The 18860-nt window shown below is 46.3% G+C and overlaps 1 protein-coding gene across 2 annotated transcripts; it reads left to right on the top strand.

The window, feature by feature from the left end:
* Positions 1-1112: 1112 nt before the first annotated feature.
* LOC308195879 (uncharacterized protein) lies at positions 1113-12641 on the top strand. 2 transcript variants are annotated; one of them, XM_080594047.1, is made up of 7 exons: positions 1113-2517; positions 3513-3592; positions 4622-4710; positions 8625-8764; positions 9997-10053; positions 11035-11116; positions 11787-12641. In XM_080594047.1, exons 3-7 carry the CDS (start codon positions 4641-4643, stop codon positions 11801-11803), a joined length of 366 nt encoding a protein of 121 aa, XP_080450173.1. In that variant the 5' UTR covers positions 1113-2517; positions 3513-3592; positions 4622-4640; the 3' UTR covers positions 11804-12641. The 2 variants fall into 2 exon arrangements, with proteins under 2 accessions (XP_080450173.1, XP_080450174.1); XM_080594048.1 differs by having other exon boundaries at positions 10846-12641.
* The last annotated feature ends 6219 nt before the right edge of the window (positions 12642-18860 follow it).

The raw sequence follows: 18860 nt of genomic DNA, 5'->3' as shown, positions 1-18860 counted from the left end.
ACCTACTCATCCGTAAGGTGCATTACTGTCAACATTGTCCATCCTGTTTTCATTTCTTTGTGTTTGCTACAGTGACTGTGGTATAGTCGGGTGAAGGGACAACTATTCCATAATAAATAGTGTAAAAATGCTTTGTGCCTAAGACCGTGTTTCCCTGTTTTTGTATATTTGAAGTGCTCAAGTTCATAGAAGATCTGGTTGTGCTAATTAGAATACTCCAGCAAAACCTCTGCTACTGGAACCACACTGATAAATCCCAATGCATTTTCTTTAAAAAAGTGTTGACTCATTTCTTGAGTGCATCTTTTTTAAGCCATGCAATTTTTTGAAAGTGCACAGGGATTTATTTTGAAGCACATCTTGACTTTTAATAAATATATCAAAAGTGCTTTAAAAGATATCATAGCTAATTTTGCTCTCTCACAAATCCATCAATTTTTATTACCTTTAACAAACCTTTTTCTATGAGAGAGAGGAAATGGTTCAAATCTCTCTGTGGTACGTTTTCCTTTCAATTTTCCTGGTAGTCAGTGTTTAGGGGAAACAGTGCTCAGAAAAATCTACCAATATATCAACCATAGAGGAAGGATGCAGAGAAATGGGTTGCTTCATGACAACTGGAATAAGTGGGGTAAAGGCACAAGGTAAAACAGCAATGCTGGAACAGCTTTCTGTGTACAATGTCACTTTAGGAAACCCACTTCATGTGGCTGGCAGATTGCTGTGATGGAGAGGTCCAGGACTGAAAAACTCTCTATGGGAGCAAACCTGGATTTAGTTTGTGTATGAGCCTCTTGCATTTCTCGTGTTTCCTGGGCTTTCCTTAGTGTTGCTTATGTAACAAGAGAAGTACCTGCAGTTCCAACTCCAGTGCTTGGGCCTTTAATGGCATTCAGTTAATGCTTGGCAAGTATGATTATAACAATCATTCTGTTGCTTAATCCTCACCAGTGCCAAGGGTTGTTAGGTAGGGACTGCAAACAAGATGAGAAATTGGAAATTTTCTATGCTGTGAGCAGAATGGGAGAATCTCCAAGTGGCTTAATTTTTGAATCTTTTTTTCTTTTTTCCTATGGTAAATGTTAGATTATCAAACCAAGTGTCATCCCCCCCCCCCCCCCCCCCAAAAAAAAATAAACAAAAGAGCTCTAGCTGAGTAATCTTTTCACTTAAACCTTGAGAAAATTCACTGGAAAATGACAGTACAAGCTGCCTGTTGCCACAGCACCAAAATGGACACGCAGAACTGTGTAGGTGTTTAAGAAATAATATGAACTTCCCCCCCACACACCCCATATGTGCACCTAAGATGGATCTTCAAGGCGTACGTGTGGGATTTCCCACTTTTCTTCCCTTCTGAAAGCTTTGTGCTCCATTGCGTAGTTCAAAAGAGGAAGAGAAAAGCTTTGCTTCATGGAAAGCAATGGGGAGGTGAGTTAGGAGCTGTAGTTTTGGGTTTGCCACCTTCATGCTTCCAGTCCAGGCCAAATAGCTGCAGGGTTTCAGAGCTGCCAGTCTCTGCAGCCGTTGCAGGCAGTATTTGCAGCTGTATATGGCCTATGAGAGGTGCTGGTGCGATCCCTGGAAGCCTTGCTCTAGCATACGGGAGCATGCATGTAAGAAGGGAAGGCAAAATGCCAGAGAGATTGTTCCTGGGAGACTGGATACCCATCTTAATTTGTGCTCAGCAGTTTGGGAGGAGCTCTGCCTGCAGCAGCGAGGCTGTGATCCGCAAGGAGAAAGCTGCTTTATCAGGCATTGAGCCTCTCAGGGCCTGGCAACGTTTCAGTGTCATCTCACCAGTGAGATAGCAGTTTCCACATATGAAGCAGACAGCAGCTTTAATGGAAGGCATTTCATGACAGGGAGCTTTAAAAGTTATTCCATTATCCTGTAGTTACACAATTAGGATATTCTGTAGCATGCAACATGCTCCAGTTGTGATGGCTGCAATGTGTCGTCGCTTTCTTCAACTTACAGATAAGATGTGCCAGAGACTGATATTTCTGGGTAGCACATGTGCTTCTGAAATGTCCTTGGATTACCAAAGTTGCTTTATATACAAGGAAGTCAGAGTAAAGTGTGGGATACCTGAACTAATTACCTAGAAATGGCAGCCTGAGGCTGGCTGAAGCCTGATCTGATTAGCATTCTGTGTCAGTGCTGGCAAATGATGAGGAACAGAAACTAACAGAGCAACAAAAAGATGAAAGGGAAGTGCTTCCTACCTGTCATTCAGACATTTCTCCCTAATGAACCCCTTCTGCAGAACTCACAGCCTGTTCAGGAGGTGGCTCACTGACGGGAAGCAGCACTGGGCAGTTGGGTGACCGTGTGGTTTAGGGCACGTGGGCACCTGCCAAATCAAAGCTGCATGTCCACAGGGCTTTGGGAGGCAAAGGGGTACAAGGGGTGGTGAGACACAGCCCAGGCTGGGCACTGGTGGGCAGCCAGAGTCTGGCCAGGGCAGCCAGCAAACATCAAGGACTTCAAGTGCTTGCTGTCCAAAATCGGGAGGTAAGAAATGCAGTGTCCTTTGTGAACTAGAACGCCATTTTCACCATTAGTTTCTAAATCTAATAACCACAACTTAGAATCGCTGGTAGCTGGGGGGGGAGGGGGGAAAGAAAAAAAGGAAAGAAAAAAGGCCCATGCTTTGTGCAGAATAATTACTAATTTATTTAAAAAATAAAATCAAGGCTGTCTGTGATTTGGGTCTAATTTCACATTTATTTTTCATAGTTTGTTTGCTTAGTAGCTTCTGCAGTAAGACAGTGATTAGTTAAATCAGTTATACATAAATTCAAAGACTTGTTCTTCATTTTAGATGCTCAGACTTAATTGGATCTAAATCAGATTAAAAAGTGACTTCGGAGGGAAAAATACCCCCAGGCATGAAAAGATGGTGGTTTTTTTGTTGTGTGTTTTTTTTTTTTTAACTTATCACTTAAATGGCAGTAGAGATTTCTTTCTTTACAACATTTATTCCCTGATACAGCATACAATTCTATTTAACATTTAAAGAAAATACTTATATATTAAAACATTAGCAGTGCAGGGTAGGAGGAAGACAATAACTTAAATTCCTCAGAATAAACAGCTTCTTAGTCCAGAGTATTTTCTTGAGATTGTAATGGAAATTTGAACTTAAATGTTATGAAAGGAGGTCATTCTACAAGTTTATTAGAATATATTAATTGCTGTGAAATCATATAATGCAAGCTGTATTAAAACTGTGGAAGAGTCTGCTCCTCTCTCGGGAGATGCCCAAGCAGATCCAGCAGCAGAAAGTTTGGATGAAGATGGAGTAGATTTCATTGCTGGAAGAGTGGGTGGTTGTAGTTTGGGAGCTCTAGAAACATCTGCAAACCCAGCAGAGGAAGATCCTTGTAAAGGAGTAGGGCACATCCTGGCTGTCAGAGCACAGACTGTGCCACGGGGCAATAGCATTTGTTGCTTGGCCTTTTGCCTAGCTTGCTGACTGAGAGTGTTTTTGGCATTTGGACAAACAGGTCAGCTGTGGGATCAGCTGTCTCCATGGCTTACCAGGACCCTTGTGAAGCAGAAGATGGAGGACTTGATGCAAAATCAGGTACTTAACCATATTGTGAGGCTGGGGGAATGTGTAGATTTTGAAGGAGTGAGCAGAGATTGTTATTAAGATAATTCTATATCTGGAATGATCCAAGGCTGAGCAATTCAAGCCATCTCCCCCGAAATGTGTGTTCTCGAGGCGGTTTGACAGAGAGTACCACAAAGATGAGAAAGGCAGAAGGATAGCAACCATTGACTCCAAATGTCTATGTTCATCTTTCTCATCAATTATTTAGACAAGAAAGATTTACATGAAAATTAATCATTAAATTTTGAATTGCTTCTTTACATCAATAATGAAAAAGCTGCATCAAATACAAACAGATAAAGAGAATAGGATAAGAAATCGTCCTTAATACACAAAAGGAGAAGTAATATTTTAATGAAACTATAAAGCTCATTACTGCTTTACTAGAAGGGTTACTGTCAGTGACCTAGAATAGAGAGCTTTATATGCTGAACATGAAACCTCCTGTTTAATCTATGATATTTGATGCTGGTATATTAAAAATTGTGGGCTGGATTCTGCTATATTCCATAAAACAGTACTTGTTGGAACCACAATAATTTTCATAGTCAGAAGGTTGTCTTTTGAGTGTGTGTATACAAAATTAACACGGAAAACGTTGAATTCCAGCAACATAACTTTAAAAAATTTTTAAACCATTTCTGTCAAGTATATTTCAGTCTGAGAGTAAGCCTGCAAAATGCAAGTTCCTTGGTAATTTCCAAACTAATGTGAATTGCTGTGATGATATCTTTAATCTAAAAATGCTGGGAGAAGGGCTTGGTACACTTCTTGTTGCGCCAGCTGAAATGCAATAACCTAAAATTTTAGCTTCTTTTGCCCCTACTTGCCAAGTAAATTTTTTAATGCTTCTACCCAGAAAAAAAAATAAATGACTGGGAAGCATGAAGAGTGTGCAACCTGTATGCATAAAAATCTGCAAGTAAATATAATGGCATCATTATTTTACTGTGTATTTACATTATTGTTTAAATAACATCGTGTTGGTGTTACCTTTAGGGGTTTGGCATGTTCAGTGATGAGAAAGCAGCAAACTAAGTCAGATGCAGCATTGAACCGAAAAGCATTGAGACCCTGCAGTATTTTTGGTAGGTACAAATGCTTTTCCAAATTCCATTGCTTTTAACTTGCTATTGGATCTTTTCAAAGGCTTGTGTGTGACAGAGCTGCTTCCAAAAGCACACTGTGCCCTACATCTGTGAGTATAACACTAAAGAAATGGTGAGCATCACTATGGCTAAATAACTTAGATAATGTGGATGTGTCTAGGGGAGTACTGTGTAATTATAAATTGGGTAACAATGCAAGCTGCTCTCGTGTCAGTTCTGTTCAAACCTGGAAGAAACCCAACATCAGGCCCAGCAGCCAATCTGTACATTTGTGCAAGCTGATTCCTTCGGCAAAAAGTTTGAATTTTGTCATCTGGAATGAGTCTGAGAAAGTGCATTTTGATATGGGACTGCCCTGCACTGAGATTTTGTCCTCCCTTGCCTTCCCCTCCTCACCACCTCTCCACCTTTTCCAGCTGTGAGCATTTCTGTGCTCTCAAGGCCTTTCCCAGGCACTGCCATGGACCTGCAGTTAGCTGACCACAGCAGCTGACAGATGTGAATTTTGGATCAGCTGACAGGATGGACTGCTCAGGAAGAGCATCCTTAGCCTGTCCTCACTCGTGAGGTGGACAGCAAGACTAATCTGTCCTGTGCAACCCTCGCGACAAGCTGATCAGGTCAAGCAAGGCCTGGCTAGAGTGAAGGCAGTTTCATTAACATTAAGCCACTTCACGCACAGTTCTTCCCCCACGTAGCCATATGAGGGAAGTGCTTTGTTTTCACCCCAGGACAGTGCTAGAATAGTTGTCTAGATGCTCTAAAGCAGCGTGTATACGTTCAGTGCATCTGTGAGAAACCAACCAGGGAAGTTAGGAAGATATGCACTACTCCCTGACCTCTTCCAACTCCTTCATTTAATGTCGACCTCATTTTGATATGGGTTTGTCTTGCCATTTCTCTTCGTTATTTCACCAGATTGGTACCTGTATTGACTTAAAGGGAAAACAAGCATAAAGTCAATTGCACTTGCTGTAATTACCTAGCTCTTAAAAGGGAAAGACATTTATTTAATTTGCTTTGCAACCTATGAGCTCATGAGGTTCATTAATTTTGTAGGAAGTAAATAAGTTCCAGTGTTTTGTTCTGGAATTTATCGCTTTTTGTCTATTTCCATTTTAACTGGTAGTTCAAGCTCTGCATCTTGCTTGACTATGCTCTGTGACAGACCACGTCTGGGCCTTTGCAGCCTGGGGGACACTTGTGCAGAAAAATTAGAGGTATTTGTTGCCTCATTGCTATTGCAATTGGTACTGCATGGTTCCAGGAGCACAGGTAGCAGGATTGCATTTGCAATATCTGTCTTTCACTGATACAGGGGCAGGCTTCTTAGGCATGGATGCTAGTGGTCTTGGAATTCTTGCCTCTCTCACTGGGTGGCATGAGGAGTGCTCATGGGCATGTCAGCCAGACAGGCATCTTGTAACCAGGAAGAGAAAAGTGTAGCCTACTTGTCTGCTGTCTTCTAGCAGACGGGAAACACAACTGGATGAAGAAGCTTCATTTAAAAGAGTAGAAGTTCTCCTGAAGCCAATATATCAGGAGTGCTGGGGGGGGAGGGGGGAGGAGGATGGGATATGTTAGATATTGAAGATCATTTCCCATTCTACTTTTTTAAGTAGAGATAAAAATGCTGGCTGATTATCTTATTTCTATAAACTTTTTGCCTTTTTTTTTTTTGTTTGTTTAGTATATTATTTTACCACCCAAAGCAAATGCCACACAAAGAGTTGTGGTTAGGAGGCTGGTTCTTTATCTCAGTCAAAATGTCTCAGTTAAAAAGCTATCAGTAGGAGATAATAATAAATACATGTGGCATTTGGCTAGATGAATACAAGATTATACTAAACAGAACATATTCCTGAAAAGAATAATTGCAACTAATTAGAAATCTCCAGTTATGCTTAGAGTTGTAAGAATGTGAAATCAAATTTAATTATGCAAGGTCCCAGTTGTGCCAAAGGTGTTATAAAGAATATCTGTATGGAAACATTCAGTATAAGAAGATGATTGGTGCTATTATTAGCATGCTCAGTTGCACATTTTCTTTATAGTAGTTTAAAGTTTAATGATGGTATTTGTAGGGCTAATTACTGAGAATCTGCACAGCAGACATTGGGGTAGCCATACAAAAAGCGTCTGTTTTTGCCCTGGTAAGTTATTGATGACTCCAAAGCGAACTTTGACTAAACTCTTTGTATTAAGTCTATGTACAAACAGGTGCTTGAAAGTGGAAATACCTCTGTTCCTTTGCAAGCCTGATCAGTGAGCATCGTTCCTTCACTCGTGCATGCTAGTAGAGGACTGCCGGCAAGAGTCAGCACTTCCTGGGTTCAGCAGTAAGCTGGGAGATGTGCCAGAGAGCACATCTCGGGTGATAGGAATGGTCTGGAGACAGGGAGCAGGGACATGTGGACAGAAAGGAAGGCAAGCAGTCGATATTCATATAAATATTCCTTCATAGCCAGTTTTCTAGGAATGGTGAGAAGGAAAGCTAAGGCATCAGGTGTGGTCATAACAGCCCAAGATAAAATCCTGGTGCACAGCAAGGATATTGTGCATCTTGGGCCTGAGGACAAGGAGTTAGCTGGGCCACCCTGAGTGTGAACCAGGGGCTTTTCCAGCAGCACTCGGTGTATCCTGATCCTGGAGACCATGGTCTCCCATGGAGAAAGCAGTTTAGGAGACACTGCTCACCAGTGTAGTTGTGGAGGAGAAGTGATCTTGAGAAATATGCTGTGATATTAGAGGAAGGTGGGAAGAAAACTTGATGAAAGCCCATTATTTTTGGAATTGACACAGAAGTCAGGTATGGCTCCTGGTTAGGGCTGTGCTGCCTAAACGGTTTTCCCATCCTCTACTGGCTGCTCAGCCACATGTAAGGAATCTGCTCCCCCTTTTCCCCCCCGCAGCATCTCTGGAGGCAATGCTAACAACATGGGTGAATTAAGCTTTCAAAACCCCACAAGTCTTCCCACTGATACTGTCAGGCCCTGTGAGGGTAAATCTTTTCTTCTCAGTTATGAGAGCTTTCCTTTCAAAGAGTGCTGTGTGATTCCCAGCCCCGGAGATGTCTGGCTGCTGCCAGTAACGATCCGCGCAGGCCACAGCAAAGCAGTTTCGTCTTTCAGCCCTCCTGGCCCGGCACAGAGGGACCATCTCTCTCCTCTTCCACCTACCTCGAAGGTAATCACAAGGCATCCATCCCTCTCAGTACCACTCCTCTCCCCTGCCTCGCCAGCTTCTGTGGAGGTGCAGCTAGAATTGGGACTGCAAATCTCTGGGTTTGGGTCCTCTGATCTGCTCAAACAAACCTGAGCAGTGAGAGGAGCTGTGCTGCGGAGCTCAGCCTTGCCCTGTGTGCTCCCGGGCTTCGCACTTGAGTAACTGGGGGTCAGCCAGGGGAAGGCAGAGAAGCACAACACAAGCACTTCTCCCAGCTGATCTTTCAGCCTTGTTGGAAGAGGAGGGTCATTCAGCTGGATCAAGGGGTCATTCCTGCTACTGAGAGTGACTGACAGGAACCTGAGCTGGGATTCACTTCTTGTATCTCAGAAATCTACAGCTGAGCTGGGCACGCCAGGCTTCCCTTATTAGTTAATGGAGAGGATTAGGTATTTTTAGGCATGACTCACCTGTTCTATTTTAGCTCTCTATTTTAGTGCATGATGAATTGTACTTTATCCATTAACTTTAAAGAGTGTCTAATCCAAGTAGCTCAGATGTGGGCCTGTTAATTGATTTATTCAGTTGAATTCTACCCCCGTGTGCCAAGGTCTTTAAAGCATCAGCTGAGTTCCAAGGCTGAAGCTGACACAACCAGAAAGAGAGAGGCAGTGCAGAAAGCTGCTCTTTGCTTGGATTTTTTTATATATTTTATTTTATTTTTCCAGATAGTTGCATCTCTTCAGGTGTGATTGTTGGTAGCCAGACACTTGAGTTGGCTATGGTCATTTTGTACTCCGAAAGGTACTGGTCCTCCTGGTTTAGGAGCAGTGCAGTCTCCTCCACCTGTACGACCTCCATCTATCTGGTAAGAGAAAGAGGAGTTCCAGCTGCTTTCTCTCTGAAACATCCGCTTTCCTGTGGACAAACCCTTCCCTCTCTTGATCTATCCCTGCCCTCCTTTTCCTCATTGCCCTCTGTCTTGACCCCTCACGATGCAGCCAAAACTGACAGTTCTCTGCAGCTTCTCCGAGGCTGCCACCTTCCTTACCTTTTGCTGAAGTTAAGCAAAGAGGTTCCCTGGCACAGGGGCAAGAAGAGCTGCTGCACCTCTGTAGTGCAGCCAGTGAGACCAGCAGCAGCATGCTCCGCTCGTGTCCCTGCTGCTCCCTGCAGAAAAAGCTGCAGGAGGGGAGGCTGGGCAGGGGCTTGGCTGGTCCACAGGGACTCCCCAGGGGCGGTTCCTGTGCAGGGGCCAGCCTGGGACCAGACCCAGGCAGCAAAGCGCGTCCTCAGGAGTGAAGTATGGAAATGATGAAGCACGCCTTGCGTAGCTTATCGTGCCGACAGAAACAAGGGCATCCTCCTTCAGCTTCCTGAAGCTGACATGGGACAATGCCGTTTTCCGTGGGTGGAATTGACACATGGCACATCACCAAGCCTCTGGCTGCGTGGGGAGCTGTACAAGCTCCCTGATGACACTTCAGGCTGCACACACGGGCAGCCGCTGGCTCCCATAGCCTGCCTCACCAAGTGCTGGAACAATCAGCTGGCAGCACAATGCTGGCTCTCCCAGTGGTGGTCTCTGTAATGACATTCTTGGGGTGAGGACCTGAGAATATAAACTAGGGGTAGTTTATTTGCAGAGTGAGGAATGAAGCATTATTGATAAATTCAGGTGTCTGATAGAAGAAAGATGGAAATTCTCATTTCCAAGCCTTGCTTGTAACCTGAATGTTGGTGCACCTCTTCCTTCCCTTGCTCTGTTGTCTGGAGGATTTAGCTTCATCTTTTCTCACCCCTTCTCACATCACGTAGTTGTTGGTGGCTGAACACTCTACTTGATATTTCTCTGCTCTCATTCTTGGCCTGTGTGTCCATACCAGCTGTCTAATGATGGCACAATCATGAGCTCTGAGGGCTGTCATCCCTAAACTCATTTTTATTGAATCCAGTACCTGCTCTAAACTGTCATTACATGCACACAAGATGAGTTTCTGCTTGCTCTTGTCCCAGTTAACACAAGGAATCCTGGCTGAGGAATCCTGAGCACGGTGAATCCCCCTTTGGTTTGCTCACCTTTTTGTACTCTGATTTCAGGCCATTGTTCCAAGACAGCTGAAGAACTTGGCCTGTACAGGCTCGTTGAAGGCTGGGGTAAGCATTTTGATGAATTGCAGAGTCTTTGGATAAAGGACAAACCCTGATACGGACAGAAGGCATTTGTTCTCTACAGGAGAAATGTAGATGTCCAAGGACCTGTAGGATGCAGAGAATTCATTTTGTTTAGCTGACACTTCATTAATCTGAGTTCAGGGTGCGTGTCCGGCTGTTGGTGTACAAGAACGACAGTGGTGCAACTCCCAGCAGGCATTGTCTCCCTTCCTTCTGGATCTTTCCACAATAGAAAGGAAAGATGGCAGGAAAATCTTTCCTGCCGTCACTGAGCTTCTTCAAGCTCCCTGTGCTAGTGCAAGATGGTCCTGTAAGATGTCGAATACTGAGTGCTGTGTCTGTGTCCTGGGACCATTTCCCAGTTATTTACTTCTTAAGGAGAAGAGAGTACACACGTGGCAGGTCCTACCTCAGTCAGCTGCTGCACATCTGAAATATGTCCAGATGCTAGAAGAACTTCTGCAAGGTAGCATTAAATATATAACATACAAGTCGTTTGGCAATACAAGTCATTTGGCACACTCGGGGAGCTATGTCCTACAATTCTTTCTCCTTTCACTTCTTGCGTTGTTAATGAAACAGCTGCTCTTTGGTTTCAGGCTTAAATATATTTTTAGATTGCTTTTATGCTGCTGGCCCTTTGAAATGCATGAAGTGCTGTGAAAGAAAGCCATTGCTGGGAGGCAAGAGGAAGGCCTGTAGGTGAAATCATGTCTTGTAACAACAGTCTGAATCTCACCTATTCATCTCATCTCTTCCTTTGTTTCTGTAAAGGGTCTCGGCTCCCTTGGGCACACGGTTGCATGCCTTTTCTGCCTTATTTAAGCATTACAGTGATATCAGCCAAGGTCCTTCACTAGCACAGCACCAGCCACTGGGTTGCTCCTTTGGGGGCTGTTTTCTTCACAGCTGGGAGCTGCAGAGCCCGTGTGGTCTCAGTGCATGGTTCTGCTCCCACCATAGGAAACATGCTGGTCCAAAGAGAACAGGGGGTGGAGGAGCTTGGCTATCAAGGAGAGAAGCTGGAGAACAGCACAGGAAGAAGGTGGGTATTAGGGAAAGCTGTGGATGAAACAATGCATAGGGCAAGTAGGATTTATTTATTGGCTGAGCAGTAAGACCGCGTTTCTGTGAGCTGATGGATTCTAATTGGGATGTCACATGTTGCATTTGCGCGCTAGGGTTTCACATAAAGGGGTGTGGGTGGGCAAACGAAGTATAATGATCTAAATAGTCAAGTTATCCCAATGATTGTGGATGCCAATAGAGAACCAAATCCAGAATCAATTAATTGGTGTATGCAACTCCTCTGTACACTATGATATGACCACATATGTTAGGATTACTGTGGTTTTAAAGGTGATATAAATAATTGCATAACTTCATTAGTTATTTGCTACCTACAATGAATTAGTTCAGCGCTAAACTACCTTAAGCAGCACTTCCTTACGGGATTTACAATTTGTAGGCTGAAGGCCCAGCTGTGTCTTAGCTGACAGTAATGAACATGCTGTGGCTAATTGAAGTGGGAGGTGTCATGGTTGCAGTACTCAGCTGACTCAGTGTTGACAACTTAGTCATTTCTTTAAAAAAAGTCAGGCTCAGCACATTTTAGATGACTAAAACAAAACAAAATTATTTTTGTGTCTTGTATTCCAAGTTTTAGGCTCCCAAAAAAAGGTTTCCGAGCTGACAAAATAAAACCTTTTTTCCAGACCTTTTTTCTTGTTGATGCAGCCATCATAGCCACCTTGAGGGGGAAGAGGACTTGTGTTTGCTCTGCATCCCTGCACTGACAGTGTTTTACTGGAATCTCTGTCACCTCCAAAGTATCAGTTAAATCCTGGCTAAAAATAAGGAGGCCTCCATGGAGCAGGGTTTGGTTTTCTTTTTATGGTAGAAAAATGCAGTTTCGCTTTTGTGCTACAGAGGAGATCTAGCACTAAAGTGTCTCTGAGCAGCGATGGTGGCTACTGCTGCAGTCTCATACAAGCTTGGTTATGGGTAAGTCTGTAGAGGGGAAATGAGAAACAGGCTGTAACACTCGTGGTGCCCTATGGGCTCTGCGTGGGTTCCGCGACTGATGAAACTGAATTTTAAGTTGGATTTTTCAGGACGTGTTTATGCAGTATTACATATATTGTAGCTAACAGCCATGGTTTCTCCTGTCTAGAATAAAATCGTGACACCTGTATGAGTATTTGCATGCTCGCTTACACAGAAGACTATGCAGTCCAGAATAGTTGGGAAACACAATCCTTCTGAAAATTATCAGTTCTAATTCTTAACTGCTTTTCTTGTCCCAGCTCCCAGTATCTTAAGAAAATTATAGGCATTTACTATCATCCCACAATGCAGTTGAAAACACCATGGCATTAAAACAGTGTTGGACAAATGGGATATAAGGTCTAATAAAAGTGATCGATGGGAGCAGCTGCAGAGACAGTGAATATGTCTGACTTTTTTTTTTTTTTAATAAATAACAGTGGAATAAAATAAATTTGTATTTTTATAATCTTTTGTTTGACACTATCCCCAGCATCAAGTCTGCTTTATGTCATTGTGTAACAGTCAAGAGAGACTCTCGTTTTTATAAATTAATCTAAGGTTTCAGGCCATACGTTTCTGAAGCTGACATAGAATTGCAAGAAGAAATACCAATAATGGTTTTTTATTGACCACCATCAGAGATCATTGCAGCTGGGAAGGGGTCTTGACTGTCCTTTTGCCAGTGAGCTCAGTTTCTTAGAGGAACTGTTTTGCACAGAGAAGGCAGATTAATGAAAACTAAGGCTTCTCTAAAGGCCAGCAGCTGCCTGCTCATGACTGAGCTGGGCTGGTTTTGTTCTATTTTCCCCGGGCGTGGCACCAATATCTTTGCATTTTAAGTAGTCAGCCAAATAATGGCTGGGAATTCAAGCCAGAAAGCAAAAGCAAGTTGATGACGTGAAGGGAGAAAAACAAAAGAAAGAAAGGCACAGTGAACTTGTGTAATGTGAGAGAAAGGGAGGCACACACAGGAGAGGAGGAACTGGGGTACTGCTGCTGCATAAAGGGCATGCAAGGAGCAGCGTGCAGGGTGTGGGTGTGGGGTTGGGGCTGGTTAACAAGGTGCTGGAGGCAGAAAGGGGAGCAGCACAGCGGGGGAGCTTAAACCATCTGCTGCAGTGACACTCCTGTACCCACAATTCAGTTGGAGGCCGAGGGAAGGAGCTGGAGGAAAAAGATGTGTGTGCAAACAAAACCTGAGCTGTAGGAGCACAGCGGAGCACAAAGGCCCGTGAGGCCACCTCCTCTGGGGCACGAGGATGTGCCTTGCCCCAGCTGCGGTGCTGTTTTCCAACTGAAAAGCTGAAGACCAGTTGAGGAAAGGGAATGCGGTGAAGATGTACCAAGGGGAAAAATGAGGGGGGCCTGGGCAGAGGCAGGTGGGAGCACCCAGGGTGGTACCCGACCTCGGCTGTGCTCACAGCAGATAAGGGCAGAGAAGGAGCATGCAGACGGGCTGGGCCTGGGGACGATGAGCCCCACCACGGATGGCATCCCTAAAATAGCAGTTGAGAGTTGACCTCTGTCAAACCTGCCCAGCACTGGGACAGAGGGACCTCAGGAGAACACAGAGACCCAAACTGGAGCTGTGTGTAACGCACACCAAAGGGGATGGAAACATGGAGTGCGAGGGTCGCAGAGAGAGGGCAGCAACACGGAGCTCAGCTGGCACCACCGCACTGTGCCAAATATGCAGTGTAAAAATCCCGTAAATGTTAGTCAAAATATTAGACCTCACTTGACTTATAGTAACACCATGAGTTAATTGGTGACCTCAGATGACCCCAGAAACCCCCAAAATTGAGGAGCGGTGACCTCAGATGACCCCCAGAACCTAAAAAAACTAAGCAGCGGTGACCTGGGATGACCCCACAGGCTAATTGGTGACCTCAGATGACACCATAACCCCAAAAATTGAGGAGCGGTTACCTCAGATGACCCCAGAGGCTAATTGGTGACCTCAGATGACCCCAGAAACCCCCAAAATCGTAGAGTGTTGACCTGGGATGACCCCAGAGGCTAATTGGTGACCTCGGATGACCCCAGAACCCAAAAAACGTAGCAGCGGTGACCTGGGATGACCCCCCACAGGCTAATTGGTGACCTCCGATGACCCCAGAAACCCCCAAAATTGAGGAATGGTGATCTCAGATGACCCCAAAGGGTAATTGGTGACCTCAGATGACCCAGAACCCAAAAAATTGAGGAGTGGTGACCTCAGATGACCCCAGAGGCTAATTGGTGACCTCAGATGACCCCAGAAACCCCCAAAATCGTAGAGTGTTGACCTCAGATGACCCCACAGGCTAATTGGGGACCTCAGATGACCCCAGAACCCAAAAAACGTAGCAGCGGTGACCTGGGATGACCCCAGAGGCTAATTGGTGACCTCAGATGACCCCAGAACCCAAAAAACTTGGCAGCGGTGACCTCAGATGACCCCAGGGGCTAATTGGTGACCTCAGATGACCCCAGAACCCAAAAAACTTTGTATAGGTGACCTCAGATGACCCCACAGGCTAATGGGTGACCTCAGATGACCCCAGAACCCAAAAAATTGAGGAGCGGTGACCTCACATGACCCCAGAGGCTAATTGGTGACCTCAGATGACCCCAGAACCCAAAAAACGTAGCAGCGGTGACCTGGGATGACCCCAGAGGCTAATTGGTGACCTCAGATGACCCCAGAACCCAAAAAACTTGGCAGCGGTGACCTCAGATGACCCCAGGGGCTAATTGGTGACCTCAGATGACCCCAGAACCCAAAAAACTTTGTATAGGTGACCTCAGATGACCCCACAGGCTAATGGGTGACCTCAGATGACCCCAGAACCCAAAAAATTGAGGAGCGGTGACCTCACATGACCCCAGAGGCTAATTGGTGACCTCAGATGACCCCAGAACCCAAAAAACTTGGCAGCGGTGACCTGGGATGACCCCAGAGGCTAATTGGTGACCTCAGATGACCCCAAAACCCAAAAAACTTGGCAGCAGTGACCTCAGATGACCCCCACAGGCTAATTGGTGACCTCAGATGACCCCAGAAACCCCCAAAATCGAGGAGTGTTGACCTCAGATGACCCCACAGGCAAATTGGTGAAATCAGATGACCCCAGAACCGAAAAAATTGAGGAGCGGTGACCTGGGATGACCCCACAGGCTAATTGGTGACCTCAGATGACCCCAGAAACCCCCAAAATTGAGGAATGGTGACCACAGATGACCCCAGAACCCAAAAAACTTTGTATAGGTGACCTCAGATGACCCCAGAGGCTAATTGGTGACCTCAGATGACCCCAGAACCCAAAAAACTTGGCAGCGGAGACCTCAAATGACCCCAGAGGCTAATTGGTGACCTCAGATGACCCCAGAACCCAAAAAACTTGGCAGCGGAGACCTCAAATGACCCCAGAGGCTAATTGGTGACCTCAGATGACCCCAGAACCCAAAAAACTTGGCAGCGGTGACCTCAGATGACCCCCACAGGCTAATTGGTGACCTCAGATGACCCCAGAACCCAAAAAACTTGGCAGCGGTGACCTGGGATGACCCCCACAGGCTAATTGGTGACCTCAGATGACCCCAGAACCCAAAAAATTGATGAGCGGTGACCTCAGATGACCCCACAGGCTAATTGGTGACCTCAGATGACCCCAAAACCCAAAAAACTTGGCAGCAGTGACCTCGGATGACCCCACAGGCTAATTGGTGACCTCAGATGACCCCAGAAACCCCCAAAATCGAGGAGTGTTGACCTCAGATGACCCCACAGGCTAATTGGTGACCTCAGATGACCCCAGAACCCAAAAAACTTGGCATCGTTGACCTTGCATGACCCCAGAGGCTAATTGGTGACCTCTGATGACCCCAGAAACCCCCAAAATCGAGGAGTGTTGACCTGGGATGACCCCACAGGCTAATTGGTGACCTCAGATGACCCCAGAACCCAAAAAACTTGGCAGCGGTGACCTGGGATGACCCCACAGGCTAATTGGTGACCTCAGATGACCCCAGAACCCAAAAAACTTGGCAGCGGTGACCTCACATGACCCCCACAGGCTAATTGGTGACCTCAGATGACCCCAGAACCCAAAAAACTTGGCAGCGGTGACCTGGGATGACCCCCACAGGCTAATTCGTGACCTCAGATGACCCCAGAACCCAAAAAATTGATGAGCGGTGACCTCAGATGACCCCACAGGCTAATTGGTGACCTCAGATGACCCCAAAACCCAAAAAACTTGGCAGCGTTGACCTGGGATGACCCCAGAGGCTAATTGGTGACCTCAGATGACCCCAGAAACCCCCAAAATCGAGGAGTGTTGATCTCAGATGACCCCAGAGGCTAATTGGTGACCTCAGATGACCCCAGAACCCAAAAAACTTGGCAGCGGTGACCTGGGATGACCCCAGAGGCTAATTGGTGACCTCAGATGACCCCAGAACCCAAAAAACTTGGCAGCGTTGACCTCGGATGACCCCCCAGAGGCTAATTGGTGACCTCAGATGACCCCAGAACCCAAAAAACTTGGCAGCAGAGACCTCAGATGACCCCACAGGCTAATTGGTGACCTCAGATGACCCCAGAACCCAAAAAATTGAGGAGCGGTGACCTCACATGACCCCCAGAGGCTTATTGGTGACCTCAGATGAACCCAGAACCCAAAAAACTTGGCAGCGGTGACCTGGGATGACCCCGGAGGCTAATTGGTGACCTCAGATGACCCCAGAACCCAAAAAACTTGGCAGCGGTGACCTGGGATGACCCCCAGAGGCTAATTGGTGACCTCAGATGACCCCAGAACCCAAAAAACTTTGTATAGGTGACCTCAGATGACCCCCACAGGCTAATTGGTGACCTCAGATGACCCCAGAACCCAAAAAATTGATGAGCGGTGACCTCAGATGACCCCACAGGCTAATTGGTGACCTCAGATGACCCCAAAACCCAAAAAACTTGGCAGTGGTGACCTCGGATGACCCCACAGGCTTATTGGTGACCTCAGATGACCCCAGAGGCTAATTGGTGACCTGAGATGACCCCAGAACCCAAAAAACTTGGCAGCGGAGACCTCAAATGACCCCAGAGGCTAATTGGTGACCTCAGATGACCCCAGAACCCAAAAAACTTGGCAGCGGTGACCTCAGATGACCCCCACAGGCTAATTGGTGACCTCAGATGACCCCAGAACCCAAAAAACTTGGCAGCGGTGACCTGGGATGACCCCCAGAGGCTAATTGGTGACCTCAGATGACCCCAGAACCCAAAAAACTTTGTATAGGTGACCTCAGATGACCCCCACAGGCTAATTGGTGACCTCAGATGACCCCAGAAACCCAAAAAATTGATGAGCGGTGACCTCAGATGACCCCACAGGCTAATTGGTGACCTCAGATGACCCCAAAACCCAAAAAACTTGGCAGCGTTGACCTCGGATGACCCCCACAGGCTAATTGGTGACCTCAGACGACCCCAGAAACCCAAAAAATTGATGAGCGGTGACCTCAGATGACCCCACAGGCTAATTGGTGACCTCAGATGACCCCAGAACCCAAAAAACTTGGCAGCGTTGACCTCGGATGACCCCAGAGGCTAATTGGTGACCTCAGATGACCCCAGAAACCCCCAAAATCGAGGAGTGTTGACCTCAGATGACCCCACAGGCTAATTGGTGACCTCAGATGACCCCAGAAACCCCCAAAATCGAGGAGTGTTGACCTCAGATGACCCCACAGGCTAATTGGTGACCTCAGATGACCCCAGAACCCAAAAAACTTGGCAGCGGTGACCTGGGATGACCCCAGAGGCTAATTGGTGACCTCAGATGACCCCAGAAACCCCCAAAACCGTAGAGTGTTGACCTGGGATGACCCCACAATGCTAATTGGTGACCTCACATGACCCCAGAACCCAAAAAAACTTAGCAGTGGTGACCTCAGATGACCCCCACAGGCTAATTGGTGACCTCAGATGACCCCAGAAACCCCCAAAATTGAGGAGTGGTGACCTTGGATGACCCCAGAGGCTAATTGGTGACCTCAGATGACCCCAGAACCCAAAAAACTTGGCAGCGGTGACCTGAGATGACCCCCACAGGCTAATTGGTGACCTCAGATGACCCCAGAACCCAAAAAACTTGGCAGCGGTGACCTGGGATGACCCCCAGAGGCTAATTGGTGACCTCAGATGACCCCAGAAATCCCCAAAACCGTAAAGTGTTGACCTGGGATGACCCCACAATGCTAATTGGTGACCTCACATGACCCCAGAACCCAAAAAACTTGGCAGCGTTGACCTCGGATGACCCCCCAGAGGCTAATTGGTGACCTCAGATGACCCCAGAACCCAAAAAACTTGGCAGCAGAGACCTCAGATGACCCCACAGGCTAATTGGTGACCTCAGATGACCCCAGAACCCAAAAAATTGAGGAGCGGTGACCTCACATGACCCCCAGAGGCTAATTGGTGACCTCAGATGACCCCAGAACCCAAAAAACTTGGCAGCGGTGACCTGGGATGACCCCAGAGGCTAATTGGTGACCTCAGATGACCCCAGAACCCAAAAAACTTGGCAGCGGTGACCTGGGATGACCCCCAGAGGCTAATTGGTGACCTCATATGACCCCAGAACGCAAAAAACTTTGTATAGGTGACCTCAGATGACCCCCCCACAGGCTAATTGGTGACCTCAGATGACCCCAGAACCCAAAAAATTGATGAGCGGTGACCTCAGATGACC

The sequence above is a fragment of the Anser brachyrhynchus genome (genome assembly GCF_964034855.1).
Source record: "Anser brachyrhynchus genome assembly, chromosome: 5".
Taxonomy (NCBI): Eukaryota; Metazoa; Chordata; class Aves; order Anseriformes; family Anatidae; genus Anser; species Anser brachyrhynchus.
This window is presented reverse-complemented; position numbering and strand designations above follow the sequence as displayed.